This window comes from Cyprinus carpio, chromosome B1, assembly GCF_018340385.1.
Source record: "Cyprinus carpio isolate SPL01 chromosome B1, ASM1834038v1, whole genome shotgun sequence".
In the NCBI taxonomy this organism is placed as follows: Eukaryota; Metazoa; Chordata; class Actinopteri; order Cypriniformes; family Cyprinidae; genus Cyprinus; species Cyprinus carpio.
Window position 1 is genome coordinate 1,965,201 of NC_056597.1, and position 13,489 is coordinate 1,978,689.

The 13,489-nt window shown below is 36.2% G+C and overlaps 1 protein-coding gene across 1 annotated transcript; it reads right to left on the reverse strand.

Moving 5' to 3' along the window:
* Positions 1-4,576: 4,576 nt before the first annotated feature.
* LOC109092917 (ubiquitin carboxyl-terminal hydrolase isozyme L1-like) lies at positions 4,577-7,616 on the reverse strand. Its single transcript, XM_019106632.2, has 9 exons — positions 7,465-7,616; positions 7,340-7,351; positions 6,878-7,006; positions 6,477-6,612; positions 5,801-5,886; positions 5,504-5,551; positions 5,334-5,403; positions 5,159-5,217; positions 4,577-5,029 (listed from the first exon to the last, which is right to left on the reverse strand). The coding sequence occupies exons 1-9, from the start codon at positions 7,495-7,497 to the stop codon at positions 4,946-4,948; spliced, it is 657 nt and encodes a 218-aa protein (XP_018962177.1). The 5' UTR covers positions 7,498-7,616; the 3' UTR covers positions 4,577-4,945.
* Positions 7,617-13,489: the final 5,873 nt, after the last annotated feature.

The window sequence follows — 13,489 nt, forward strand, 5'->3', positions numbered from 1 at the left end:
CCATAAACTTAGGTACAACAACTTCCTAGGCTTGAAAGTGACTCTGCAATCACCTGGCCCAAAATCAGTGCACAAGTTGTCAATTGACAACGACCTGCAGGTCCCCAACTTGTTTAACAGAGGTTAATGCGAACAGGAGCACAGTCTTGAGAGAGAGAGCATGCAAGCTGGTAGACTATAATGGCTCGAACACAGTAAATTTTGGCTTACAGTAGGGGGTGGGACAATAAACATAAAACATTCTCAAGAGCAATTTTTGAAGGGGACACAAATAATACAGCTAAAATTGTACTTGTAAGGATAAGTATACACAGAGGAAAGCCTCACTACTTCTATTATAGCAGGGAGACCGTGCCAAATTAGACAACTTCATGCTGTTGTGGTCGCGCTGAGACAGCGCAAGTGTGCGTTGTAGACATTATTAATACTATCCGTCAGGCAGGTAACCTTATTATTGCTAACATAGCGGACTCACCGAAAAATACATTGGCATCAGCTGTCTTAAAGAGAAAATAATCACTTCATAAGATGTTTAAGTGAAAAAAAATAGCCTTGACAGCCGAGTTCCACATTTATTGACTTTTTCTCACTCACCGGACTTGTGTGTTTTTGTTATTATTGTTTGCAATTGGCGTGGTTTTTAAAATTAATTTTTGTTTTTGTTGTTTAGAGTAAACTTGCCTGTTGTTGTTTTACTACTTACAAAGTTATTTAAAGTATAAAACATTGTTTTTATACCCCCCCCCATCCCCCATCCAACACAAGTGCCAAGTCCCAAGTGGGCAGAGTGCAAGGATGAGGGGGTTTTAGTCTCCTTGCTCCCTTTAATACTCTGGGAGCCAGTTTTGGGGCCCTGGAGAAGTTCTGAAATGCCCTGACATTTGAGCTTTTTTCAGCATCTTAAAAACATATTAAAGGGATTGTTCACTCAAAAATTAAAATTCATGTCGATCAAAACTAGTAAACCTTCGTTCATCTTTGGAAAACAACTTAATATATTTTTGAGGAAATCTGAGAGCTCTCTGACCCACTCATAGACAGCAAGGGTCCTACCACGATCAAAGCACAAATGGTCCATGTGACATCAATAGTTCAACCGTAATTTTATGAATCGACGAGCATACTTTTTGTTTGCAAAGAAAACAAAAATAACAACTTTATTTAACAATTTCTTCTCTTCTGGGACAGTCCTCCATAATTTTCAACAGAGGACTGTCCTGGAAGAGAAGAAATCGCTGAATAAAGCAATTATTTTTTAAATCGTGTGTGTCCTTTTTTGACTGGCCCCCCATGGAGAAAGCTTTGTAAGCAAAGTTTGCAGGGACGCAGCAGGGCTTAGAAGGGAGGTGCAATGTTTCTCACTCACCAAGTCATTGCGGCAACAGGGCAGAGGTGGGCCACGATAGCTTCCAAACACACCATTTACACCCCACTCGTGATTTTTTTTTTTTTTAACTGTTATGTTTCTTAAAAAAATACGGTTGCTAACAAGTTGCTAAATGGGACTAAATGGAGCTGGCAAGGGTTTGAACAGAAATTGCAACATGAAATTCCGAGACTTTCAAGGACTTTTCAAGCAATACTTTTTTGTTTTTTAAGGACTAAAATAAGAGATCTTACTTATCAAATTATTTTGTAATTATCTTTCAAATTCTAATAAACTAATAAAACTAAATGGCACAAATAAAGTGAAGCACAAAAGAATGCAATGACTGTGGCAACATTAACATTTGAAAGGATATTATGGCAAAGTTTTCAATTTCCTTATGCAAACAGATTTTTTCTAATTTATTTATTTTTTCATGAATATGATTGACCTGAAGAATGAAAGCTGTATCATACACTTGGAAAATTATGAGCTATATCACCACTTATCAACACTAGGGTATGTGACAACACACTAAGCTCACGAGATATCCAGATATTTGGTTCACTAGAATGAGACAATATTTTAATACTATTTTTAAGATTTTAAGCTAATACTTTAAGATTGTTTTTTTTTTTAAATGACAAAATATTTGTCTTTTAGTCACAAATCAAAACAATGCATTTTTGTATTACTGGTTGTTTTGGTAATCAAGTAATCTACTGATTATTTTGATAATTGAGTAATCTGATATTTTTTAGTAATACAAATAGACCTAAGTGAAAAACAAGCTTTAGTATGTATGTTTAAGTGTATATTTGTGATGTGTGTGTGATATCTAGGTGAAAGAGTCTCTATGTGCTCTATGCATTCATTGAGGTTATATACTTTTGAGCAACACTGTATCTTGTCAAAACGTGTAAATTTCATGAACTATGGCTGAACAAAGAGCTTATTTTTGCGATAATCCAAAAGCCTATGGGAAAATCCTATAGGCTTTTTGTCGAGGGAACCAGTGTGTGTAGACGTTTTCATTATCTGATGAGACACACTTATAGTGTTGTAAAACTGCAAATGTTTAAATAGCTTTGTTTTTATTTTCAATTCTTTGCATTTAAAAATGAACTTCTAAATGATTTTTTTAGTAGTCCCTATAGCAGATGACAATTTAATTTGTGGTGCTTCTAATTAAATAATAAAAAGCAGTTACAAATGTTGTAGCCTACAAAATGAATATATAGCTACTCACCTTGCACGAATAAAACATGCAACACTTTGTATTTCTTCCAAATAATGTGTAGTATCTAATTGTTATTACTATTTAACTTATATCGGAAAGGTTTCCGTGATCTCTAGCGAGATTCCTGTGCTTTTTTTTTTTTTTGTTTTTTTTGTTTTTTTTAATTATCTGGGATTTTCTGTCGCATTTACTGTCTCAAGTGGCCAAGATCACAAGTGTGGGTATTTGGAAAGGGTATCTGTCTTCAGGATCACTAGAAAGCAGGCAGGTGTGTTTGATTAGGGTCGGAGCTAAACTGCAGGACAGTAACCTTCCAGGACCAAAAGTTGCCCAGCTTGCATTAAGCGCTGCCTTATATGTTTGGGAACCCCACCCATAATTTGCACGCTTGAATGCCATTGGCCAGTGTAAACTGTCGTGATTGAGTAGTACGAGTTTTTTTTGATAAGAGATTTTTTAAAGGAAATAGTTTCTCAGTGTGGTGATGGCTAAGTGTAGAGAGACCAAATTTGAAAGGGAACTAGTTGTAGCATTGTTTTTCAGAGAAACGTGTTAAAATGATTAGTAAATATCTGAAAACATATTATTGTATTTTTATGCAGTCCAAAAAAAAAAAAATCACATACAGGACCTTTTTAAGCAAATTAATGCGTGTATGCAGTGTTGTGAATTAGAAAATGAAAAGTTCGATAGTTTGTGTAAATAAAAATAATTACAATTATTGAATGACACCCATTGGCTGTTATAGCAGTTTTGGTATAATTTGATTCATGTAAACTCTTTGTTTATTGTGATTATGTTACATGTAACTTTTATTTTTTGACATATTAGGCATACACATATGAGTGAATGTGCGCATATTTTAAAATATTTGCAAATTGTTCAAAATTATTTCCCTACACAGTGTTCAAGACATGGTTACGGCCATGGTCAAACATTATAATGTTGTAGTCTATGAGCACTATTTTTTAATGTAATATACTGATGGATGTACTTTTATTTTTTTTACTTTACTATATCGATTAGATATTAGTATATTTTTATTGCATTTGTAATTTTTTTTTTTAATTTGGTTACAGAAATCAAAAGAGCATGTATAATGTTAGCTGGTTGATTTAATTTATTAAATAGATACAGTCAAACCAAAAAATTTTCAGACACCTTCAACATTTCACATTATAACAGTTTATTCTCTATAGTTTAGAAGATGGTAATAAAATGACAAGAACTCATAGTTAAACTGTGTCAGAACAAATTCAGCATGCTCTCTCTTTCTCTCTCTCTCACTCTCTACCGTTAAGTAACTTGTGCATTGTTTTACTTGTTTTTGACATATCCGCCCAAATTACAAACTTTCCAGTGATGAACTGTATATTCACTCGACAAGCTCGCGCATCTCCGCCGCTGCGCTTAATCAACTCAGCGTGCATTGTATAAATATCCTACGTAGACAATCTAAATCTCTAATAACTTCATTCTGCTGTCTGTTGTTGTTTTTTTTTTTGTCTGAATATGACACTTAGCACGTGTTGTGTGGTATCGGCGTTTGGTATCGGGGCATTTTAATGAGTAGGAGTACGAGTACAAGAGCTCAGTATCGGCCCGATACCAGTGCATCCCTATTACAAATTGTTCAAAATTATTTCCCTACACAGTGTTCAAGACATGTTTGACCATGGCCGTAACCATTATAATGAATTCATTCTACAATTTTTGAGTGTTTATATTCTTTCAGTTCTTTTTATCAATGAAAAGTCAGGCCAAGATCCCCTTCAGTTAGCTAGAGTCACAGCTCTGTTTATGTATATCAGGTGGCACGCATGGGTGAAATAAGTCTAAATAAACTGTATATATGCTGCAGTATTCAGTAACCACCTAGTGTAATGTCTAAATGAGAAGTTAAACTGTCAGTCAGTGATGTGATAGTTCCAGCGATGTTATGTCAAAAACAATACAGCACAAAAAGCAAATTACCCTTCTCGGTTTTCTTTATTTTGAACATACGCCTCCAAGCTTATGAGTTCACAATTAAATTTCTACTAATTGTTGCCCCCATCAAAAAAGTGCCCAAAAGTATTAGAACTAGAACTAAATGAGGTACATCAACAAAAGCTAAAAATAAATACTGAGGTTTACAAAGAACATAGTAGTTGTAGATTGATAAGGAGACCAAATAAAATAAATTAGAAATCACAGTAATTCACATTCAGACAGGCAGGCAGTTTGTGTAGCATGTATCAAGGGATGGTATATGTTTGGATTCTGTGCTCTGTGTATAGTAAGTGCATGAAGGGTTTTCTGAAACAGCTCATGGTTCAAGCTAAGTTGTCTGGTTCCTCTCACGCTTTGGAGAGAGCCACAGCAGAGAAACGCACCTCCCCTTTCTCTCGCTCCATAAACTCACGGCACACCTTTGCCGCATCCTACAGAGAGATGAAGTCAGTTATTCAGTCATGGGAAGAAGGCTCATTGCTTTAATGACAGTTTACAAGAGAACATGCTACAGTTGCCATGAACTACGAACACCCACACCTAGGAAAATGTGTGCTTACCATGACAAAGCTTTCTGGTTTTGTAGTTCCATGTTTCACAGGTCCATCCATTCTGCCATCTGAGACAACAAAACACTCACTTTTTATTCTCATAGACATTTAAGGAGTTTATATTTAAATGCAATTCACTGGCACAGAAACAGATCCTACACTCCAATTTATGTCATCCACTTACCCAACTCATAAAGCTGACCATTTACATTGACAAATGTAATGAAATGGAAGTTGACTTTGTCTGCCTCTGGCTGTTAAAATACGAGAGATGGAGGGAAAACAAAAATAAAGAAATGTAAAGTTTTTGTTTTCTTTTTTATTGTTTTTTTTTTTTTTGTGTTATTGTCTTACCCGACACTGTCCTTCATCAGCAACTGCATCATGAGTTTCCTGGATGGCCTGAATAAAATGGCAACTTCATTTTAAAAGCACAAACCAAGTTTGAATGCATTTGTTTTAAACGTGGAAAATAAAAATAGTACAATAGTTCCACCTATTGGTTGTGTTGAATACTACACACACAAAAAAAAAATTAAGTAGGCCTTTGAGTCACATGATAGTTAACGTTTCTGAAGTTAATCTTTGTTTTTGGCAAAGATTATGTGACAAATCACATTTAGTGTGGCTTTTAATGAACACTTACAATACCTTATTTTGTTCAAGTTCTTTGGCTCTTTCTGCGGCAGACATCCCTGAGGTGGCTTCCAGAAACTTCTTCAGTGCAGAGTCACTGTCTATAGACAGGAAGGGGGGTGGGGTTACTAAGTGTCTAATCATGAATCTGCAATGTAAACTTATCCACCTTATTTTTCCAATAAGAGTGAGCACTGCATTTGCTAAGCTTAATGTGTCTGGCCTTCGGCCATTTTTAGCTGTACAAAACAACTTGTTTTGCTGCTTGTTATTGCAAATTGGTTTGTCTTACCATATTATTGTAATGTATTATCTTAATTATGAACACACTTTTTTGTAGTGCAATCAGTTTTACTGCACTTTGTTATTCTTCTCATTATTTCCCTACAGCAGCTAATGAACTGGAAGTTTCACACATTAACAGAAAACGACTTGCTTCCATATTGAAATGTACAGTGGATTGTCAAATTTGTAACGTTGTATTTCAACTGTAGTGATGCTTATGTAAATTGTTGCAGTCTGGATTTAAATGGCTAAGGATTCTAAATGTTTTTGAATTTAGTCAAATTACAGTATGTAAAGATAAATTAAATAAAATCCATTATTGTTTAATCAACAAAGCCACTAGCTGTATTCAGCATTAGTAAACATCTTGTGTTTGAGAGACAGTTGATGGCACATTTTTACTGACCAAAATCAATACTGTCCTGGTTGTTGGCCACAGCATGTACCAAACCCACAGTTCCACAAGAGTTGACCACAGTTTGTTTCAGAAAATATACACTTTTAGAGTCGTCAACAGACTGTTTGGAACGAAAATCCTCATGCTAAAACAAAGAAGAGAGATGTGGGCTTTAGTTATACAATTAATATGGTATGTGAGTAAGACAATTATTGTAAAGCTGCTCTCAATTCCAACTGAAAAGCTATTTAGGCTACTAAAGAAAATTTAATTTTTTATCTTACCTATAATTAAACCACACAACTTTTGAGCATCTATTAGTTTTTAACGTATCGATTCCTGACTTGAGAGAGAGGACCACGCCCGCGTTTACTGTAATGCTTTGTGTGCGTGCGTGCGTCTGTACGTACCTGTTGCGTTAAAGGGAAGAGCAGCATCATGGCACAACAGGGTGAGGGCACCCCTGACAAAGACTCATCTTCCAGACCCAAAACATCCACAAAACGCCAGCTCGAGCCCACACCCAACTTACTTAATACCTACACAGAAAAAGGGGTTTACGAAAAATCACATTATTCGAGACCCGTTATCTATTCAAATCCAACAAAATCAATGTCTGATATAGCCTACTCAATGACCGTATATTATAAACGACTAATATATTAATTGTGGTATTATGCAAAATTACAAATTATTGCGTTTAGCATGCATATAAAAATGCTGCGTGTTATTGTGCATAGCAGGTGATGCTGTGTGTAAGCCCACGCCCTTTCATTTCAGATTGGGGTCCATGACGGTTCAGTCCCAGACGCCACAGACCTGTCCTGCAGAGAGTTTCACCATCACCTCATTTTATGACTCAGCGAACGTACCTTATTCAGCATCTGAAACCAATACAAGCGCACAAATATGTCGGTCATGATCAGTCAAGAGGAAGTGAAAGCATGCACGATACACAAATCAGCTAGCGAGGCTAAATCATGATAAAGCGTTAAACCTCCGGGTTTATTTCCATAGGTTTCCACTCCATGATTGCAGACGGTCTTAAGTGTCACTCCTCAAGAGTTTAGAAAGGCGCCGCTCGAGAAAACACAAACCAGACTGAAGGAGCACGAGGATCATATGCGACCGGTCATATCCCATTTACGAAGAGCGGAGGGGTGTCCGCCCAGATACACGAGCTATTTATGAACTACTGGCACACATAAGCTATTCACCCTGCTAGTGAAAATTTTCTGTATATTTTAAACTGTCGAAAAAAAGTTAACGTAAAACGGAAGAGATAGAAATGGGAAAAGTCGGTTTCTCCTGCAATAGACCGGTCCGCCATCGGCCAATTCTGGAAGCTACCAGAGTTCTCTAGCTCAGATGAAACATTTGATTAAAAATAACAATTGCACAATAAGTGACATTTTACATTAGATAGTATGGACAAAGTATGGTTTAAAAACACTTAATGACTCGAAGCTGCATAAATCAGATTTGAGGGACAAAATTCAACTTTACCCAACTCACATAACACCTTACTTTGACCTGAGTGGTTCTGTTGAAATAACAACTGATGACTTGCACTTTTTAATATCTTTTAAATATGTCCAATTTAAGCGATTAAGTGGAAAACAGTTTACACACTCAAAGATATGCATATTGATTATTATTACCATTGATTATTGACACAATAATCAATGCATATTGATTATTATGAATTATTACCATTTATCTAATATTACCATTATTAGATGAATTTTTGAAGAATATTCTGCTGACCCTTGATTTGGAAAGAGAATGAGGATTGAATGACTAACAAATGACCAAAAAAAAGCATTCTAAAACCACTGATTCACTGACATTATTCGGTAAAAATCTCAACTTCTGGCCAGGGCTGCTGAAAGATCAGAATTATTCTGGGGGCACACAACAATTTTTAAATCTTATTTTTAAAATGTACAAGGCCATTATTGTTAGGGAGCCCTATTTACAGTGGCCAGGGCTGCTGAAAGATCAGAATTATTCTGGGGGCAGTATCCAATTCTAATCTTTCTTTTGAGTAAAATCGTTTCAGTGAACTGTTTGATCCAGTCCACAAAACCAATATGAATAATTTATTTACAAATTAGACTGATTTCTTGGGTTCAATTCACTGACCCACTGATCCATTTGGAACAATTAGGAAACAGTTAACTTAAAAAATGAAAATTTGCTCAAAAAAAAAAAAGTGTTCATCCTTAGGCCATTTAAGATATAGATGTTTGTTTCTTTATAGCGGATAACTGAAAAAGATTTGTAGAAATATAGCATTATATACCTGCTCACCACTGGATCCTCTGCAGTGAATGGGTTCAGTCACAATGAGAGTTCAAACATTACATAACATCAAACATCTGATAAAAACATCACAATAGCGTATAAGTATTCTATGCAACAGTCCATCAAATTAACATCTTTTGGAGAGGAAAGCTGCGTATTTGTAAGATATAACATCAAGGTGATTTAACTTTAAACTGTCTCTTCTGGCCAAAATACCAGTCCATAATCTATAAGAGTAATACTTTCTCAAGTGAAGAAAAGAAAAAAAAAAAGGTTGTCAAAATCTACTGACATATTTGTTAAGAACTGTTTTGGACTGTTTTACTTGTAAACAGTTCTTTTCATATTTCTCTCCTGATTCAGACTTTTTTTTTTCACTGGAGAAAGTAATATTAATGAACTAATAATAATTTGTTACATTTTCAAAGCACTTTTCTGGGTACTCAAAGCACTTTACATGGAAGGGGGGAATCTCCTCAACCACCACCAATGTGCAGCATCCACCTGGATGTATATCCATATTGCACCAGAACGCCCACCACACACCAGCTTATTAGTGGAGAGGAGAAGGATTGAAGAAGCCAATCAGTATATGGAGATGATTAGGAGGCCATGATGATGGACAGAGGCGAATGGGCGAATTTGGCCAGGATGCCGGGATTACAACCTGGGCTTAATTTGTGCCGGAACAAGCCTGATCCAGATCCAGTACCTCTGAAATCTGATCCGGCACCACATTTTGGCGGATCCCCCTCCTCAGGCACCAATGAAAGACATCGTGCTGACCTATAGCGTGCATGTGATATATTTCATGAAAAATCTTCTATTATGAGCTCGTTTTGGTGGATCTTCCTTATTTGACGCTGTTGAGTTACGGACATGTGAACGGCCCCTTAAAAAGACACGACCTGTGAGCGGCTCCTAACTGGGCTGCTGTCACAAGACCAAATGCTCGGATCCAATTTACATTCACTTAAAGGGATACTCCACCCCAAAATGAAAATTTTGACATTAAAGGGATACTCCATTCCAAAATGAAAATTTTGTCATTATTCACTTACCCCCACAATTTAAGATATTTGGGATGAAAACAGGGAGGCATGTGACTGTCCCATAGACTGCCAAATAAATAACACTGTCAGCCATAGACTGCCAAATAAAACCATTGTCAGAATAATCCATCTGTCATCAGTGTTTCAACCGTAACGTTATGAAGCGACAAGAATACTTTTTGTACACGAAGAAAACAAAAATAACGACTATATTCAACGATTCCTCTCCTTTGTGTCTCTCCAAATCAGCATAGCGCCATTTTGACAAATCTGACTAGTACGCAAGCAGCTTACGCCCTTCTTTTTCAGCCATGCCACAAGGATACGTTTTTTTTTTTTTATTTTATTTTTGGTTTGGTTTGAAAGAGAACAGCGCATCAGTGTGGCTGACACAGAAGAGCGTACACCATCTGCGTACTGCTCAGAATTGCCAAAATGGCGCTACGCTGATTTGGAGAGACTTAAAAAAACTTAAAAAGATGTGCAAATGATACATTTCTGTGACGATGCAACAATGACCCAATTAGGCAAGTGACAGTTCTGTCAACTGTCCCGGAATACGAGCAAAAGTCTTGAATCGCAGCGTGAAGCAGCTCTTGTAGTGCAGATGAGATGCGCCGCTTTGAGAGTGTCAAAGCGGTACAGCTGAATCGCTAACGCTGTTTTCAAATGACAGATTTAATCAGATAGTTTGTGTGGATTCATTTACTTATCTAGCCTAATATATTGAATAAATGTTTTGCAGGAATTTCTTTTATTATAAACTTGAAAGCTGCAGGAATTAGTAAAACTAGTGGTGCCTGCAGGTGTACGGCTGTAGGCCTACGCACTGTGCATACCATGAGCGCTCAGACTGAACTGAGATTTGCCCCGCAAACATTTCATCAGTTATTATACATGTCCCGTATTTCTGTCGACTGAACCAGCCATGCCATTAATTATAAATTTAAGTTTCTCTCTTGTTGAAAAATAAAGAAACCAAATAGGGTGCACTTTCCTTTTTGGTTTCCTTGAACTTGTGGCGCGGTCACAAAAATTAAACGGACATGTCGTGGAGTTTTTTATTTGGTTTTGTTAATATGTTCATTATTTAAGTGAAATATAAATGTTTAGGAATGTGTATTCTATTACTTTTATATATGTTGTTTTATTCTGTTTTTCTCCATACACAGATGCGCTGCAGGTGCGTGACAATGTGTGAATAGTTCTGATGTTTGTGCTGCTGTTTGTTAAGTTTAAGTTCTAAGTTTTAATTTATTTAAATCTAATTTAACCTTCTAATTTTGTTGGTTAACGGTTAATGATTGGCTAACAAGCATCGGTTGTCAGTCAGGAAAATTAACCGAAACCGATCGGACACCATGATGGAGAGCTAACTTTAAAAAAATTAAGATGTGCGTCTATAAGTGGCCATTTGCACCAGCAGATTTAACGTTTTTCTTTTCTTTTTTCTTTTCTTTTCTTTTCTTTTTTCAATCGTGAATCCACTTTAGAGCCCTGCATTTCAACCCGGGTTCCGGCTTATATTTAGGCAGGGCCGGACTTCGCAACTGTCAAGACCGGCTGACGGTGTTTAGTGTTTAGCAGCATCAAGCACAAGTGCAAGTGCCTTCAGCGCAGCTGGAAGAGGTCCGCGTTCAAACGCACGTATTTGGCTAAAGCTTGCCACAAAGCCCCAACAAAGTAATTACCATGAATGTATCTGGGGAAATAGTAAGAAGATATTTTAATTATTTATTGATAAACTAGTCAGTGTCGCAAAGATGAAGTTGCCGATCCTGACTCTCCATCTCACGCCTTTAGAAAGAAATGCATCTTTACGGATTACATAATGAAAGAGTTTTTGTTTTCGATTAGAATGATTTAATTTTAAAGTAGTAATTTAAAGCTTTCTATAGATATATTTGTTATGTCTGTGAGGCATATATTTGCTGAGTTTCGGTTCATTTTTGTGAAGTGCTCCTGCTCAAGACGAGACAGCAGAAAGCGCATCCTGTTTGTTTTCTTTATTTTATAAAAGCACAACGTTTTGTTGATATTGTGAGTGCACACAAATAAAAGTAGACCTTTTAAAGTTCTGAATGATGATGTATTACTTTTACCTTTATGAGCAAAATTACATATAAATTATATAAATTACATATTAATTAAATTTACATACAAATTATATGCATTAAAATGACAATGTATTTTAAGTTATTTCTACTGTTACAAAAAAAAAAAAATGCAAGTGACCGCGCTGGCGCCATGGCTCCATGTGCTGCAGAGCGCATAGTTTTCACTCCCTGCACAAACGCTTGGTTATGCGCCTAACAGCGCACATTTATCTAGGTTAAATGTTTATGCTAGCATTGTGATATTGAACTGTTTTATATCTATAGATTTTATTTTAGGCAAGTCTTAAATAATGTGATTGCACGAACGCTCCATTACCTCTTCCTCCTCTAATCACATGCCGGATCCATTACCCCGCTTTGTTCCTGGGACCTCGCAATTTACAAATTAAGCGCTGCACCCCATACTTTTAGTGGGCAACCAGTCTTGGGCTACAGGGTGATATGATGAATTGGTGTATTATTAGCACACAGCTTTTTGATTCACAGGTGTTAATTGATGGACTGGAGTCATGTGGGTTACTTGTGGATTATTGTGATGATTTATCAGCTGTTTGAACTCTCAACTCTCAAAATTGTGTAATGTGACACCCATCTTTGTGTTTGATTATGTTGTAGTTTTTTTTCGTTTGTTTTATTGAACACTGAGAGCACCTGCTGGAACAACAGTTTGTTGACCAACAGGGTGGAGGACAATCGCATCAGATTTCACAAACCAGTGTCCTGAATGGCAAAAGTTTATGTTTACAATTTTGTATAATAATGCTTGCATTATGCAAAAAAAAAAAAAAAAAAAAAAATAAAAAAACAAATTGAAAAAAAAAAAAAAAAATGGTTCTCTGTATTCTTCCGTATGCACAGATGTGTTGAAATATGAGAAGAAAGCAGAAACACTACTACCCATAAGTCGAAGCTTGTATGTGGGCTGGTATGGATTTGCTCAGCTGGATGTAGTAGTGGAGTTTAATCCTCCTACTAGCGTATTTCATTCCTCATTCCTGCAGCTGTTTCGGTCTGTACTGCAGTCTTCTGCTCCTAAATTGAAACTTTTCTCTCGGTAAGTAAATGAAAACGGGACTTAAACACTAATGCCTAAACTTTTCGTACTTATATTTCTATAGAATACACAGGTACGAACATACCTGTCTGAAAATCTTTAAACATTTTTTTCCTATCTCAGTACTTGATAAACTAAGCTTTATATATATATCATTTTATACTCACATGCTTTATAATCACCTTAATGTTTAATGCTCCACGGTATGTTTTTTTTTTAGCTTCGAGCGCTTTGAAGTATTGAACCTCAGAGATGGTAAGTAATTTGTTTATTGCTGTAATAAAAGTCTATCATCATTTTAGCATGCATTAAGTTTTAACACGCCTTTATTTTGCCGATATCTAATCTTCTATAGAGAATATAGTATAGGTTATGTTACATTTCCGACAGTTATGTGTCGACGCCCATAATAGCTGCGTAGGAGGGGGAAAAAAAGAAAAGAAAAAAAACCCTTGCTTAAAGGGGCACAGGAGCCATATAAGTCATTTTACT